Source organism: Oryctolagus cuniculus, chromosome 3 (assembly GCF_051225735.1).
Source record: "Oryctolagus cuniculus isolate XC-2025 breed Fujian yellow rabbit chromosome 3, ASM5122573v1, whole genome shotgun sequence".
NCBI lineage: Eukaryota > Metazoa > Chordata > Mammalia > Lagomorpha > Leporidae > Oryctolagus > Oryctolagus cuniculus.
The window spans coordinates 117107295-117121876 of NC_142869.1; the positions used below are offsets into that span (position 1 = coordinate 117107295).

Sequence of the window (14582 nt, forward strand, 5' to 3'; positions counted from 1 at the left end):
TGTGCTTTAAAAACATTCCAAAGTTATTATCTCCAGAACAATCTGCCAAGTGTCTAGTGTTTTAAGGATATCAGCTTGATATACTTCTCTTTAGTAGTAGCCACTCCATGCTATTTTCAACTTTGCATGTAACTTTAAACCAGGATATACAATAACAGTCACTCTTCATTATCCTTGGGGGAATGATGGCAGAATCTCCCATAGATACCTAAATCCATGATGCTCAAGTCCCTTTATAAAATGGCACAGTATTTATATGGAACCTATCCAATCCTCCCATAGACTGAATTGCTTCTTTTGATACAGCACATCAAAATTTCCTTTTATTGCAATCCAAACATTTGAAAGCCAGAATATCTAATTATCTGCCCTGATTATTATGCTGTAGCCAAAATACCCAATGCTTTCTTTACATTCCTTTCCCACAGGGTACTCTGCACGTAAGTTCTTGGTGCTGGGTCTCATCTCATTGACTTCAGTCTTCTAAAACACTTGGGAATACTTGAAACGCACTGGTGCTGCTTCTCTGGGTCAAATCAGAAAGAAGTGAAGTATACTGGAAGTCATTCAGATACAATCCAACTATGGAGTCCACATAAATTACTGCTATCAAGGTAGGAAGAGAAACGTATCACAACTCATATCCTAGGTTTTCAAAAGTATAGGTATACAAGTCTATTTCAGCATAGAATCGGTTTCTCTGTCTACTACATGAAATTACTAGCAAGAACAGTATAAGAATAAGGCTTACGCCTAAACTGACTTAGTCATAATCCATTCCCGTCGTAGCACTCTCTGAAGGGTCCTATCCATGATAAAGGCAGCGGCATCTGAATGCCTCACTTCCTGATTCACTCTGAACTCCCTTAGGACCAACGCTCCTGTGATCTTTTTTAAGCTGAGAATATCTGTTCATTAAGAGGTACCCCAGGTGTGCCAGTCTTCCTCTCCATTCAGATAAAACGTCCCTGCTTCTGCCTCCTTTTGGGCACCTGGAAGGAACATCATCTTCTCAACTCGGTCAGGCCGTTGAGGAGGGTCTCCTGGTACAGGGGAAGGGAATTTGGTGGCAGAGTCAGGTTACTAAGGCCCTTTGTCGACATTTCTGGGCAGATGGTATGAGAGGCTGAATCCTGAGAATTTTCTTCAGTGGATATCCAAAAAGACTCTGGGGTCAAGGTTGAGGTAGGTCCACAGCAGTCTAGTTACAGCTCTTAGGTGCTTGTATCTCAGAGAAAGGAGTACTGGATTCTCTTGTCACTCTTAGGGGGCCTGAAAAAAACCTAACAGCCAGGAAGACCCTAAAAACCCAGCCTCAGTACAGAGAGGTGAAATGAGCCAGTCTAAAGACAAGGCCTGGTTTCCTTTTACACTCATCCCATAGGCTTTAAATCACCTCTAGATCACTTATATCTAACATAGTGTGAATACTATGTAGGTAGTTGTTAAAGTATATCGTTTAGGGGCCAAAGCTGTGGCGCAGTGGGTTAATGCCCTGGCCTGAAGCACCAGCATCCCATATGGGCACTGTTTCCAGACCCGGCTGCTCCACTTCCAATCCAGCTCTCTGCTATGGCCCAGGAAAGCAGTGGAAGATGGCCCAAGTCCTTGGGCCCCTGCACCCACGTGGGAGACTGGGAAGAAGCTCCTGGCTCCTGGCTTCGGATCGGCACAGCTCCAGCCATTGTGGCCAATTGGGGAGTGAACCAGTGGATGGAAGACCCCCCTCTCTCTCTCTCTCTCTTTCTCTCTTTCTTTCTCTCTCTGCCTCTCCTCTCTCTGTGTAACTCTTTCAAATAAATAAACAAATCTTTTTAAAAAAAGTAAAGTATATTGTTTAGGGAATAATGACGGGGGAAAAGTCTGCACATGTTTAATACAGATACAGATTATTTTTTAATATTTTTTTTAAATTTTTTTTTAATTTTTTAATTTTTTTATTATTTTTTTATTTTTTGACAGGCAGAGTGGACAGTGAGAGACAGAGAGACAGAGAGAAAGGTCTTCCTTTTGCCGTTGGTTCACCCTCCAATGGCCGCCGCGGCCGGCGCGCTGTGGCCGGCACACCGCGCTGATCCGATGGCAGGAGCCAGGAGCCAGGTGCTTTTCCTGGTCTCCCATGGGGTGCAGGGCCCAAGCACTTGGGCCATCCTCCACTGCACTCCCTGGCCACAGCAGAGAGCTGACCTGGAAGAGGGGCAACCAGGACAGAATCTGGCGCCCCAACCGGGACTAGAACCCGGTGTGCCGGCGCCGCTAGGCGGAGGATTAGCCTAGTGAGCCGCGGCGCCGGCCTAATATTTCCAAACCATGTTTGGTTGAAGCCATGGGTGCAGAACCCACATATGTGGAACTCATAGATACAGAGGACTCACCATAATAAGGAAAAACCATCTGTAATGCTAACAAATGTAAGAAGAGATAATTGACCTCACTAGTAATCACAGAAATTCAGCATAACATTGGGATCTATTTCTCATCACACTGACAAATGGAAGTCTAACAATATCTGATGTCGACAACGGTGCAGAACAATGAGAACCCCATCAGTGAAGGTGGGCGTCCAGATGGGCACCCTACTTTCAGAGATAATCTGGCAATATTTGGCAAAGCTGAAGACACACATACCTTTCAAACCAGCAGTTACGTTCATCAGGAGGCACCCCTGGGGATCTCTCACATCTATGTGGAAGGACAACTGAAAAAGAACACTAACATCAACACGTTTTACTAGTCACAAAAACTGGAAACAACTAACTGCTCACCAACAAGAAAGGGGGACACAAATGATGGCATACTTACACAACGGAGTATTACAAGCAGGAAAAACAAATGGTCTAGAATTGCACATATCAACATGGATGAACCTCAAAAACAGAATACTAAGTGGGAAAAGCAAGTTGAAGGGGCAAGTGTTTGGCCTAGGAGTTAAGATGCTGCATAGGGCACTGACATCCTAAACTATGGTGTCTAAGTTCAACTCCCAGCTCTGACTCGATTTCAGCTTCCTGCTAATGCAGACCTTGGGTGGCAACGGCAATGACTCCACTGGTTGGGTTCCTGCCAGACAAGGGGGAGACCCAGATTGAAAGCCTGGCTCCTGGCTCCAGCCCCAGCCATTGCAGGTCACTGGGGAATGAACTAGACACAGTCTCTGTGTGTCTCTCTCTGCCTCTCACATAAATCCTTAAAAAACTTTTAAAAAGCAAGGTGTAGTACGGAGTATACTATAATTTATACAAAATTCAGAAACACAGACTTTATTATGTTTGAAATGAGATGATTAATTGCCCTCTCTGAGGCAGAGGTATAATTATACAGTTGGGAAGGGGCACCCAGGGGCTCAATATGCTGGTAACATTTCATGTCCTAAGCAGGATGTTAAGTGCATGGATAATCTGAGGATGTTACTCTCTATGCCTTTCAGTATGTCTTACATACTTAATAATGTACACAGCCACATTAATTAAGTTCCTGGAAAGTTGCATCATCAAGAAATGTTTATACAACTATTTTACTAAGTTTGAGAGAATATACAACCCATTATCTATAAAAAGCAAAGGGCCCAGCTGTATTAATACTGCTGTAATTAAAGTTAGCATACTGTTTATGATTAAGTATGTGCTTTTAAAGAACCTGAAGACAGATTATCCCCCTAAAGTAGGGTGAGGATTCTCCTTATAATCTTGTTTAGCATTTAAGGAGCTTAACAAATCTTCTGATAATCCAGTATTGGTTATTATATTATTTCTTATTAAGTCTGGTCTCCCCAGAAAATCTGATCCTAGACTCCACAAAATAATAGTGGTTCAGCAATCACCTACAAAATAAAAATTGAAAACATACTGAAATTCTTAATAAAGAATAACTCTTGAGGCTGGCGCCACGGCTCACTAGGCTAATCCTCCGTCTTGCGGCGCCGGCACACCAGGTTCTAGTCCTGGTCGGGGTGCCGGATTCTGTCCCGGTTGCCTCTCTTCCAGGCCAGCTCTCTGCTGTGGCCAGGGAGTGCAGTGGAGGGTGGCCCAAGTACTTGGGCCCTGCACCCCATGGGAGACCAGGATAAGTACCTGGCTCCTGCCATCGGATCAGCATGGTGCGCCGGCCGCAGCGCACCAGCCGCAGCGGCCATTGGAGGGTGAACCAACAGCAAAGGAGGACCTTTCTCTCTGTCTCTCTCTCACTGTCCACTCTGCCTGTCAAAAAAAAAAAAAAAAGGGTTTCTTTGGGAACAAAAAATTAAAAAAAAAAAAGAAATTTTTAAAAAAAAAGAATAACTCTTGAGAGAAAGATATTTTAGAAGCCTTCTGCATTTTAGAAAGAGTGTTGGCAGGTTTGTTAAAGCCGTGGTCACTTCTCAGTCTTAACACAAAGACACTCAATGGGAGCATCTGACACCTCACACCAACCTACACCCACCTACACCCACCTATACCCACACACACCTTAGAGCCCACAGCTCAGACCAAGGCCACAAAGAACAGAGAGCTAAACAGATTTAACGTAAATAAATGTCCAGTCTACCTCCTATCTGCAACTGGCTGATATATTAAATGAGAATTCCTTGGAGAGTTGTTCAGCATGGGGTGGAGGTTTAGTGTAGGGGTTGAAAGGCCACCTGGGATTCCCACATCCCACAGCAGAGTGCCGGGGTTCAGGTCCAGCTCTGGGAGGCAGCAGGTGATGGCCCAAGTCCTTGGGTCCCTGACGCTCATGTCGGAGACGCTGATTAAACACCAGGCTCCTATCTTTGACCTGGTCCAGTTTTGGCTGTAGGGGCATTTGAGGAGTAAATAGCAGAGGAAAGATTCTCTCTCCCCCCTTCCCTCCCTCTCTCTCTCTTCAGAATAAATAACTTCTTATAAAATGTTGTTCAGTGAATTTATGAAGTTACCATTAGTTAAACACTTAGGACATAGCACAAAGAAGGGGCTCAATAAATAGTACCTGCTTTAACCATTATTAGTAACCATTGTCCTTCTACATGGGGAAAAATAGGTCTGAGCATAAACAAAGGTCATATAAGCAGCAGACAAAAATGATAATCCCCCGGAGCAATGGTCCAACCCAAAAGGCCAAGCAGGCTGGCACAAGTATCCTTATAAAACTCTTTTATAATTGTAGGTCTGGGTTTTCTGTTTCCACTTAATAAAAAAAAATGCCTAAATGCTGTACTTAAACAGTTGACGTTTTCAATTTAAAACTCCCAATCTGTGTTACATCTAATTTTGGTCAACAATGTATGGTCATCTTCAGGAACTGGCTGTAATTTATAGCCAGTGACTACACATCAGCTCCTATCAGATGGAACCATCACTCGATGTTCCTGAAGCACAGTGGGTAATGCAGGTCATTAGCTTAGGGAACTGACTCCCTGAAAGCCTCTCGTACAGATTACAAAATCTGACATTTGCCCAGAAGGTTTGACCTACTTAAAAAAATAATAATAATAATCTGATCAAATGTAAAGGCATTCCTCAAAGGCAGGAACTGAGAAACCAACAAGAATCAACTCAGGGATAAATTAACTGAAAATATCCCAGAATAAAAAGATTGAAATAAATGAAATGGGGGCTGGTGCTATGGCACAGCAGGTTAACACGCTGGCCTGCAGTGCCAGCATCCCATAGGGGCGCCAGTTCGAGTCCCGGCTGCTCCACTTCCCATCCAGCTCTCTGCTATGGCCTGGGAAAGCAGTAGAAGATTGCCCAAGTCCTTGGGCCCCTGCACCCATATGTGAGACCCAGAAGAAGCTCCTGGCTCCTGGCTTTGGAACAGCACAGCTCCGGCCATTGCGGCCAATTGAGGAGTGAACCAGCAGATAGAAGACACTCACTCACTCACTCTCTCTCTCTCTCTGCCTCTCCTTCTCTGACTTCCAGATAAATAAATAAATAAATAAATAAATCTTTAAAAGAGAGAGACAGAGAGAGATAAATGAAATGAAAGATCCTGTTCTTGAGTGTAAAGACTCAAAGTTGATTAATCCATAACCAATAAAATCCCAAGCAAAACACAGAAGAGTTGTTTGAGGAACTTGACACAAATCTTTCTAAAATCTCTGGAATAATTTGTAAGCTTTGTCAGAAAGAAGAAAAAAGAAGAGGCTGGCAGCACTAATTATTAAAATATAGTACAAAGCAAGTCTTAAGTACATATGATTTTCAAAACTTTATGAAATTTAGTAACAAAAATGCTCATGGAAAATCAAGTAACAGAAACTGTCCTACTGGCACAGAAATACAGACAACTCCAAGGAGCATAACAAAATACTCAGATTCAAGATTACAAAAGCACTCATAAAGGTGGCATTTCGAATAATGGAGGTAGATAGTTAATTAAAAGGCATTGGGAAAACTGATCAGCACTTGGGGTAAAGGCGTGCTGGATTCTTACCTCAGTCCTTAGGAAAGCAAGCTGTGCATAGAACAAATATTTAACTATATACTCACAGACAGGCAACAGAAGAAGATCAGCCTATTTTTACGATCTTAAAGTAGGAAACAAATGCTATAAGTAAACAGAAAGCAGTAGCCATCAAACAAAAATGTTAGAAAGGGCCAATATTCTCGCAGAAACGAGGGTCAAGGTAACTCACAAGCAACTGCCTAAATTTTTTTTAAGTCATTGTCAAAAGGTCCACTTTACTTACAGCTAAAAGACTGCAGTACAATACCAATTTTGCCATCTGACGAGTACAATGAAAAAACTTAAAAACTGACCAAATCAGTGTTGCCAAGGATACCGAGAAACAAGTGTTTCTACAGACTAGTTGTGAGAACATACTGAACTCTTTCTGGAGACTCAGTGGTAATTGTATCAGAATTCTACATTTCTGTGCTCTGACACAGTGCTTTCTCCTCTAACATCTCACCCTGGGAAGATAATCACATCAAGTGTTCTCCTAAACCACGAGTTTATAATGATGCCCTTAAAGAGCTAATTAAGGGCAGGCGTTTGGCCTAAAGGTTAAGATGCCCACATCCTAAGTCAGAGTGCCTGGGTTCAATACCTGGCTCTACTTCCTGACTCCAGCTTCCTGCTAATGCAGACCCTGGAGAGCACTGGTGATGGCTCACGTAACTGGGTTCCTGCCATCCACATGACAGACCTAGACTGAGACCCTGGTTCCTAGTTTCAGCTTGGCCCACTCCTGGTCACTGTGGGCATTTGGGGAGTGAACAAAAGGTGAGGAGCTTGCTTTCTCTCTCTCTCTTCCCCTACTCTTACCATTTCTATGCATCTCTTCTCTACCTCCTTCTCAAATAAATAAATCTTTAATACAACTAATTAGGTTCTGTAAAAATTGGCTTACCAAGGCAGAGATGGAAATGAGAACAATACTCAAATATTTATCCTTCCTCTCTTGTTCAGACCACCCATGTGGGGCTCAGCTTTGGGTGTTGAATGTCCCCCTAAAGATCCACATGTGAAAGACTTGGTCCATTGGGGGCTGGCATTATGGCATAGAGGGTAAAGTTGCCTCCTGCAGCGCCAGCACCCAATATGAATGCCAGTTAGAGTCCTGGCTACTCCACTTCCAATCCAGCTCTCTGTTATGGCCTGGGAAAGCAGTGGAAGATGGCCAAAGTCCTTGGGCCCCTGCACCTATGTGGGAGACCTGGAGGAAGCTCCTGGCTCCTGGCTTTGGATCAGCCCAGCTCTGGCCATTGCAGCCATTTGGGGAGTGAACCAGCAGATGGAAGATCTCTCTCTCTCTGCCTCTGTCTCTGGCTCTCTGTAACTCTGCCTTTCAAGTAAATAAATAAATATTTTTTAAAAGAAAGGTTTAGTCCCCAAAATTCTATGTTAATGGCATTAAGAGAATGAAACTTACTACATTTATGGTGTCTGTAGGTGGGATCTTTGGGAAGTGATTCATTTAGATTGGCTCATTAGGGTGTAGTCAGGATTAGCTCCTGATAGTTGTATTAGATACCACCTGGAATTACAGACATACATGTGATACTCTGTGCCACCTCAGGACTCTGCCAGAGGCCAAACCAACGGACCTGAACAACGGACAGTGAACTTCCAGAACCACGAGCCAAGATAAAGCATGTTCCTTTTTTTAAAAAAAAAAGAATTATTTATTTGAAAGAGCTAGAAAGAGAAGCAGAGGCAGAGGCAGAGAGAGGTCTTCCATCCGCTGGTTCACTCCCCAGATGGCTGCAACAGCCGGCGCTGAACCAATCTGAAGCCAGGAGCCAGGAGCTTCTTCCGGGTCTCACACACGGGTACAGGGGCCCAAGGACTTGGGCCATCTTCTACTGCTTTCCCAGGCCACAGCAGAGAGCTGGATTGGAAGAGGAACAGCCGGGATTTGAACCGGCGCCCATATGGGATGTCGGCGCCGCAGGCAGAGGATTAACCTACTGCGCCACAGTGCCAACCCCAAAGCATGTTCCTTTTAAGTAGCTTCTCTCAAGTATTTTTAAAAGACTGGTTTTATTTATTTACTCATGTCCTCATTAACTTAGTCATTCATCTATCTGTCAGTCTGTCTGTCTATCTATCTATCTCCCATGTGGGTGACAGGGGTCCAAGTACTTGAGCAATTAGCCACTGCCTTCCCAGGAGGATTAGCAGAAAGCTGAATTGGAAGCTGAGCAGCTGAGACCTGAACTCCAATATCGAATGCCAGTGTCACAAGCAGTGGCTTAACCCACCGCACCAGCACACCAGCCCCTGTATCAGAGTATTTTGTTTTAGTACCAAAAAGCTGACTACTACAGACTGCATTGTAGGATTATTAAACCAGCAGGAAGAAAAGTTCTTTATAGAAGGCTCAGCTAAAAAGCACTGACAGAATGACTGGATTTAAAAACTGTCATTGTCAGTCTCTGTCTCCCTGCCTCTCAGATTAAACCAATTGTCATTTGCATAGCTATCAGAATGGCTAGAATAAAGCATAATGAAAACCCTAACTGTTGGGGAGAATGCAGAGAAATTAGATCACTCATTCATTGCTGGTGGGAATATAAAATGGTACAGCCACTCTGGAAATGAAAATGATAAACATGTTTACCACACAGCCCAGAAACTGCATTCTTGGACATTTATGCCAGAAAAACAATGATTTATGTTTGCTCACAGCATAGCCATTGCACAACGAGAAACAACACAAATGTCCGCCCAAACATGAATGGTCAGACTGCAGTATATTCATACCATTAGATACCACTCAGTAACAGAGGAATGAACCGCTGATGCTCAGACACTCCGGATGGATCTCAAGGGAATTAAGCTGAATGGAAAAAGCCAATCTCAAGAGGTTGTATACTGTATAATTCCATTTATAGGTCATTCTTTTTTTTTTAATTTTTTTTTTGACAGGCAGAGTGGACAGTGAGAGAGAGAGAGACAGAGAGAAAGGTCTTCCTTTGCCGTTGGTTCACCCTCCAATGGCCGCCGCGGCCGGTGCGCTGCGGCCGGCGCACCGCGCTGATCCGATGGCAGGAGCCAGGTACTTATCCTGGTCTCCCATGGGGTGCAGGGCCCAAGCACTTGGGCCATCCTCCACTGCATTCCTGGGCCATAGAAGAGAGCTGGACTGGAAGAGGGGCAACCGGAACAGAATCCAGCGCCCCAACTGGGACTAGAACCCAGTGTGCCGGTGCAGCAAGGAGGCGGAGGATTAGCCTAGTGAGCCACGCCGCTGGCCAGGTCATTCTTGTAATGACAAAATTATAAAAACGGGGGCTTCATTGGGTGCGGTTGGTTGGGACTTGGAAGCATTACCATATGTTTGGGGCCCGCATTGTGCTGCTATTGGTTAAGCTGCCATTTGCGACACCAGCATCCCATATCAAAGCTCTGGTTCAAGTCCCAGCTACTCTGCTTCTGATGGAGCTTTCTCTCTCTCTTTTTTTTTAAGGTGTATTTTATTTATTTGTAAGACAGAGTTACAGAGAGAAGCAGAGCCAGAGAGAGAGAGAGAGAGAGAGAGAGAGAGAGAGAGGTCTTCCATCTGCTGGTTCACTCCCCAAATGATAGCAACAGCCAGAGCTGAGCTGATCCAAAGCCAGGAGCTTCTTCCAGGTCTCCCATGTGGATGCAGGGGCCCAAGGACTTGATCCATCTTCTACTGCTTTCCCAGGCCATAGCAGAGAGCTGGATTGGAAGTGGAGCAGCTGGGACTGGAACCGGCAGCCGTATGAGATACTGGCACTGCAGGCTGGGGCTTTAACCTCCAATGCCACAGTGTTGGCCCTTGGAGCTTTTTCTCTCAATGTGCCTCAGAAGGCAGAGGAAGATGGCCCAAGTTCTTGGGCTCCTGCCACCCATGTGAGAGCCCCAGATAGAATTCCCAACTTCCGGTCTCAGCCTGGTGCAGTTCTGGCTGTTGCAATCATTAGGGGAGTGAACCAGTAGGCACAGGATCTCTTCCTCTGTCTCTCCATCACTCTGCCTCTCAAATAAATAAATGCTTTTAAAAAGCATTACCCAAAAATATATAAACAGAACTAACATTGATTCCAGAAACCTCTGATATTACGCAAATCAGGATGCATATGAGTTCTAAATGCTCATAGTTACACCTGTTAAGGCTTTTAAAATGTGGGACCTTCCTCCCTTCATTCTCGTGTTATTTATTTACAGAAGAAACCCCCGACGTTTCTGCAGTTTTCCATCATTTGAACTTGGCTGAAGGTCTCCTCATGCTCTCTTTTCACATGCTCCTCCACACCCCATTCAGTGCCACTAAACCGGGGGTTCCATGTGGTTGTTTCATTGGTTAAGATTGAGTAGTGTGCGGGGCTGGCATTGTGGCGTAGCAGGTAAAGCCACCGCCTGCAGTGCATCCCATATGGGCACCGGTTTGAGCCCCAGTTGCTCAACTTCCAATCCAGCTTTCTGCTGATGGCCTGGGAAAGCAGTGGAAGATAGCTCAAATCCTTGGGCCCCTGCACCCACATGGGAGATCCGGAAGAAGCTCCTGGCTCCTGGCTTTGGATCAGCGCAGCTCTGGCCATTGCAGCCATCTGGGGAATGAACCAGCAGATGGAAGACACCTCTCTCTCTCCTCTCTCTCTCTCTCTGTCTGCCTCTCCTTCTCTCTGTGTGTACCTCTGACTTTCAAATAAAAAAAAAAAAAGATTAAAAGATTGAGTCGTGTGTTCAGGTGTTGCCAGTCCATGACGTATCTGTTCCAAGGCTCCCCATCCATCAATCTCTTACCTGACGGCTTTTACACTCTTTTAAGGGTCATTGCTTGCTTTTGTTAATTCATTAGAATTTTCAGAATGATGATTTTTAGAAACTTTTCATTTTGAGATAATGGCAGACTTGTGTGCAGTTATATGAAATTCTAGAGAGAGAAAGAGAGTGAGCGAGCAAGCTCTTATGCCCTTCAGCCATTTTTCTCCAATGGTAATAGCCTGAGTATAATCCACTACCACAACCAGGGAATTAACATTGATACAATTGATTAACTTTAATCAGATTTCACTAGTTTTACATTTGTGTGTGTACTAATTTTTAAAAATTTGTTCATTTTTATTTATATATGAAAAACAGGGAGACAGACAGAGAGAGAGAAAGAGAGAGAGAGAGACGGAGAGAGAGCCTCCATCTGTTGAGTCACACCCCAAATGCTTAAAAAAAGCCAGAGCTCCCCCAGCCTGAAGTCAGGAGCCCGGAATTCCATCCAGGTCTCCCACAGCCATCCCCCGCTGCCTCCAAGAGTATGTGTTGCAGGACACTGGGTCAGAAGTAGAATAGCCAGGACTTGAACCAGACACTCCTCTATGGGAAGCAGGCGGGTCAAGTAGTGACTTAGCTGCTACAACAAATACCCACGCCTGTGTGTGTGTGTGTGCCTGTGTGTGCATTCATTTAGTTCTATGTAAGTCTACCATGTGCAGATAAATATGGGTAACTCCGTAGTTGAGAATCAGAACATTTCTATCACAAGGATACCTCGTGCTACATTTTATAGCCATGGCTACCTCTTTCCTTCCCCTTCTCTAGCTCTTGGCAAGTTCTCCATTTCTATACTTTTTAAAAAAGAGACATCTGTTTATTTTACAATGAGAGAGAGAGAAAGAGAAAATGAATCTTCCATCCATCTTCACTCCCCAAATGGCCACAACAGCCCGATCTGAGCCAGGCCAAGAACTCCACCCTGGTCTCCCAGTTCTCGGGCCATCACCTGTTGCCTCCTCAGGTGCACTCACAGGAAGCAGGATCAGAAGCAGAGGTGGAACTTGATCCTGAGCACTCCAACATGGGACAGACATCCCAAGTGGAGGCTTAACCCACTGCACCCCAGCAGTCACCCCTTAAGTCCTTATCGTAAAAGCCTAAAGAACATGAATACATGAAAAAAATGATATGAGAATGGGTTTTTGCTTTCAAATACCCTGGAAGAGGAAAAACAATTATGTAGGAAAGTACATATGAAAAAAAGAATTGTAGAATACCATCAATTGTTAAACTGGGTGTATGTGAAACCTCAGTATTCTGTTTTCATACATCTCAAAATTTTTCACCATGAACACATTTTATAATAATAAGTGCACGAAGACATATATTAAAGGAAGATTTTAAGTATATCATTTAAAAAAAAAACTATTTTATTTATTTGAAAAGCAGAATGAGCAAGAGACACAGAGAGAGAGAAAGAGATTTTTCATCTGATGATTCACTCCCCAAATGATGACAAAAGCCAGGGCTGGGGCAGGCTGAAACCAGGAGCCTAGAACTCCATCCAAGTCTTCCATCTGGATGGCAGAGGCCCAAGCACTAAAGCCATCAACCACTGCTGCCCAGGCGCATTAGTAGGGAGCTGGAATGGAAGCAGAGTAGTGCTTCAGCACAGGATATGGGCATTCCAAGAGGCAGCTTAACCTGCTGTACCACAACACCCACGCCTCACTGAAGTGCTGCTTAACTAATAAAGTTAGAATCCATCTAAATGTTTATCAATGAAGAACTGGCTATGTAAATTATATCACAACATAAAATAAATTACCCCACAGCCACAAAAGCGTGATGTGGATCTACAGATGCCAACTTTGAAAGATGGCCATGACGTCCTAGTGGATGGAAAAACAGGGGAGAAAGCCACAGGTGTGCTTTTGTAATGCAGGCATTTTACTGAGAACATCTGCACAGGGAGACATCGACGGTGTTCACCACGATGGCACTCACCTTCGGGGCTGTCACTGAGTGATGGGAATCCAAGAGGTTGTCACTTGTCTTACACTTTTTAACACTCTTTGAAGCACAAACCTTGACCATGTGTTTTTGGGTTAAGCTATTTCTCAGCATACTTCTATCTGCACTTTTCTGATGGATGTAAATGTCTTACACATCAACAAAACTTAGCTATTCCTGTGGGGAGCAACTCTGGACTAGACTAAGTTACTGGAATTAAGACTTATTCTATGCATCTGCTCTCCCACAATATGGCGCTGGGAGAGGAGGAAACAGCTTCTACACAGCTGCCTCCGGTTCAACCAATAAACAGCAGGACCTGCTCCTGATTGGAGGAGAGCAGCGTACTCGGCGTGTGGGTAGCAGAGTTGGGATTGGTGGAAGAGGACTATAAAGGAGGAGAGAGACAACATGCACCAGGAACATCTAAGAGGAACACCTGTGCAGCCCCCGAGAGAGCCGGCCGGCGGTGTGCCGCTCCCCCGCGGAAGTGGGGAAAGTGGCTAGGGGGAACCGCCCTTCCACGGAGGTGGAAGGGACGGTAGCCAACCCGGGAAGAACCAGCAGTAAACCCGGGGAGGGCCGAGCAGATGAAAGAACAACGCAGGGTCCTGTGTCGTTCCTCCACGAAGAGGGGGAGCGACAATTCCCATTTAAGAAAGAAGAGAGAACTGAAAAAGCAAACAAGAGAGAACTTACTGAATACTGGAATAGAGAGGGGGAGTAAGCCTAACAGTTACAGGGCTGGTGAGGACTGAGGGTACCAACACATCCATAAAGCAGTCAGCAGTTGCAGGCGTCAGAAGCAGGCCACAGTGCAGCAGGAGTCTGAACTTGCCTAAGTGGCACAAGAGGCCTTCCCCAATCCACACCTCACTGCTTCTCAGGGGTGTTTATCACCATCACAATCCACCTTTCACAAACCCCTCCCAGCCCCGCAGTGCCAGCTCCTGGCTCCCACACCTTTCCTTCCCCAGCTTCCCTGCAAACCCCTTCAGCAGCCACTGTGCCTTCCCACAGAGGCTTCCATCTGCAGGACTCCTCCCAGGGCACCTCTTCGGTCTGGTTCCCCACGGCCAAGCCTTAGGCCCCTCTGTCTGCCCCAACACACACTCAAGGAAGTGGCTCCCCAAGGGGCAGAACGCTTGAGGCCTTTTTTCATACTCTAGCACCTCACGCAACACAAGGCTCATCAGAGGCCCCCTAAACATCTCTAGAACCCATGAGCAACTGAAGGAGAACCCAAATTCTTCCTTTCCCTAAGGATACACTGCCAGCAATCCCACATCAACAACACAGGGACCAAGACCATGTCTGAGACCCAGGAAAAGACTGTATAGCTTCAGAGTACAGAAATGCTTTAAAAATCACAACACACAGCTAAATACCTATTCAACAGAACGTTTCAATGCAGCGCCATC

The 14582-nt window shown here is 45.0% G+C and overlaps 1 protein-coding gene across 7 annotated transcripts in view; it reads right to left on the minus strand.

Moving 5' to 3' along the window:
* C3H2orf76 (chromosome 3 C2orf76 homolog) overlaps nt 1–14582 on the minus strand; it is a 93047-nt gene that overhangs the window by 60535 nt on the left and 17930 nt on the right. For 5 of the 7 annotated variants that reach the window (XM_070071021.2, XM_070071020.2, XM_089329334.1 and 2 more), the window contains exon 2: nt 2629–2698. Coding sequence is in view for 3 of the 7 variants with exons in the window: in XM_089329334.1 (XP_089185460.1) it covers nt 2629–2653 (25 nt within the window). In the remaining 4 variants the exon portion in view is untranslated. Of the gene's footprint in view, nt 1–2628; nt 2699–13155; nt 13405–14582 lie in introns of those variants that run through there. The other 2 variants (XM_089329332.1, XM_089329333.1) reach the window with 2 other exon arrangements.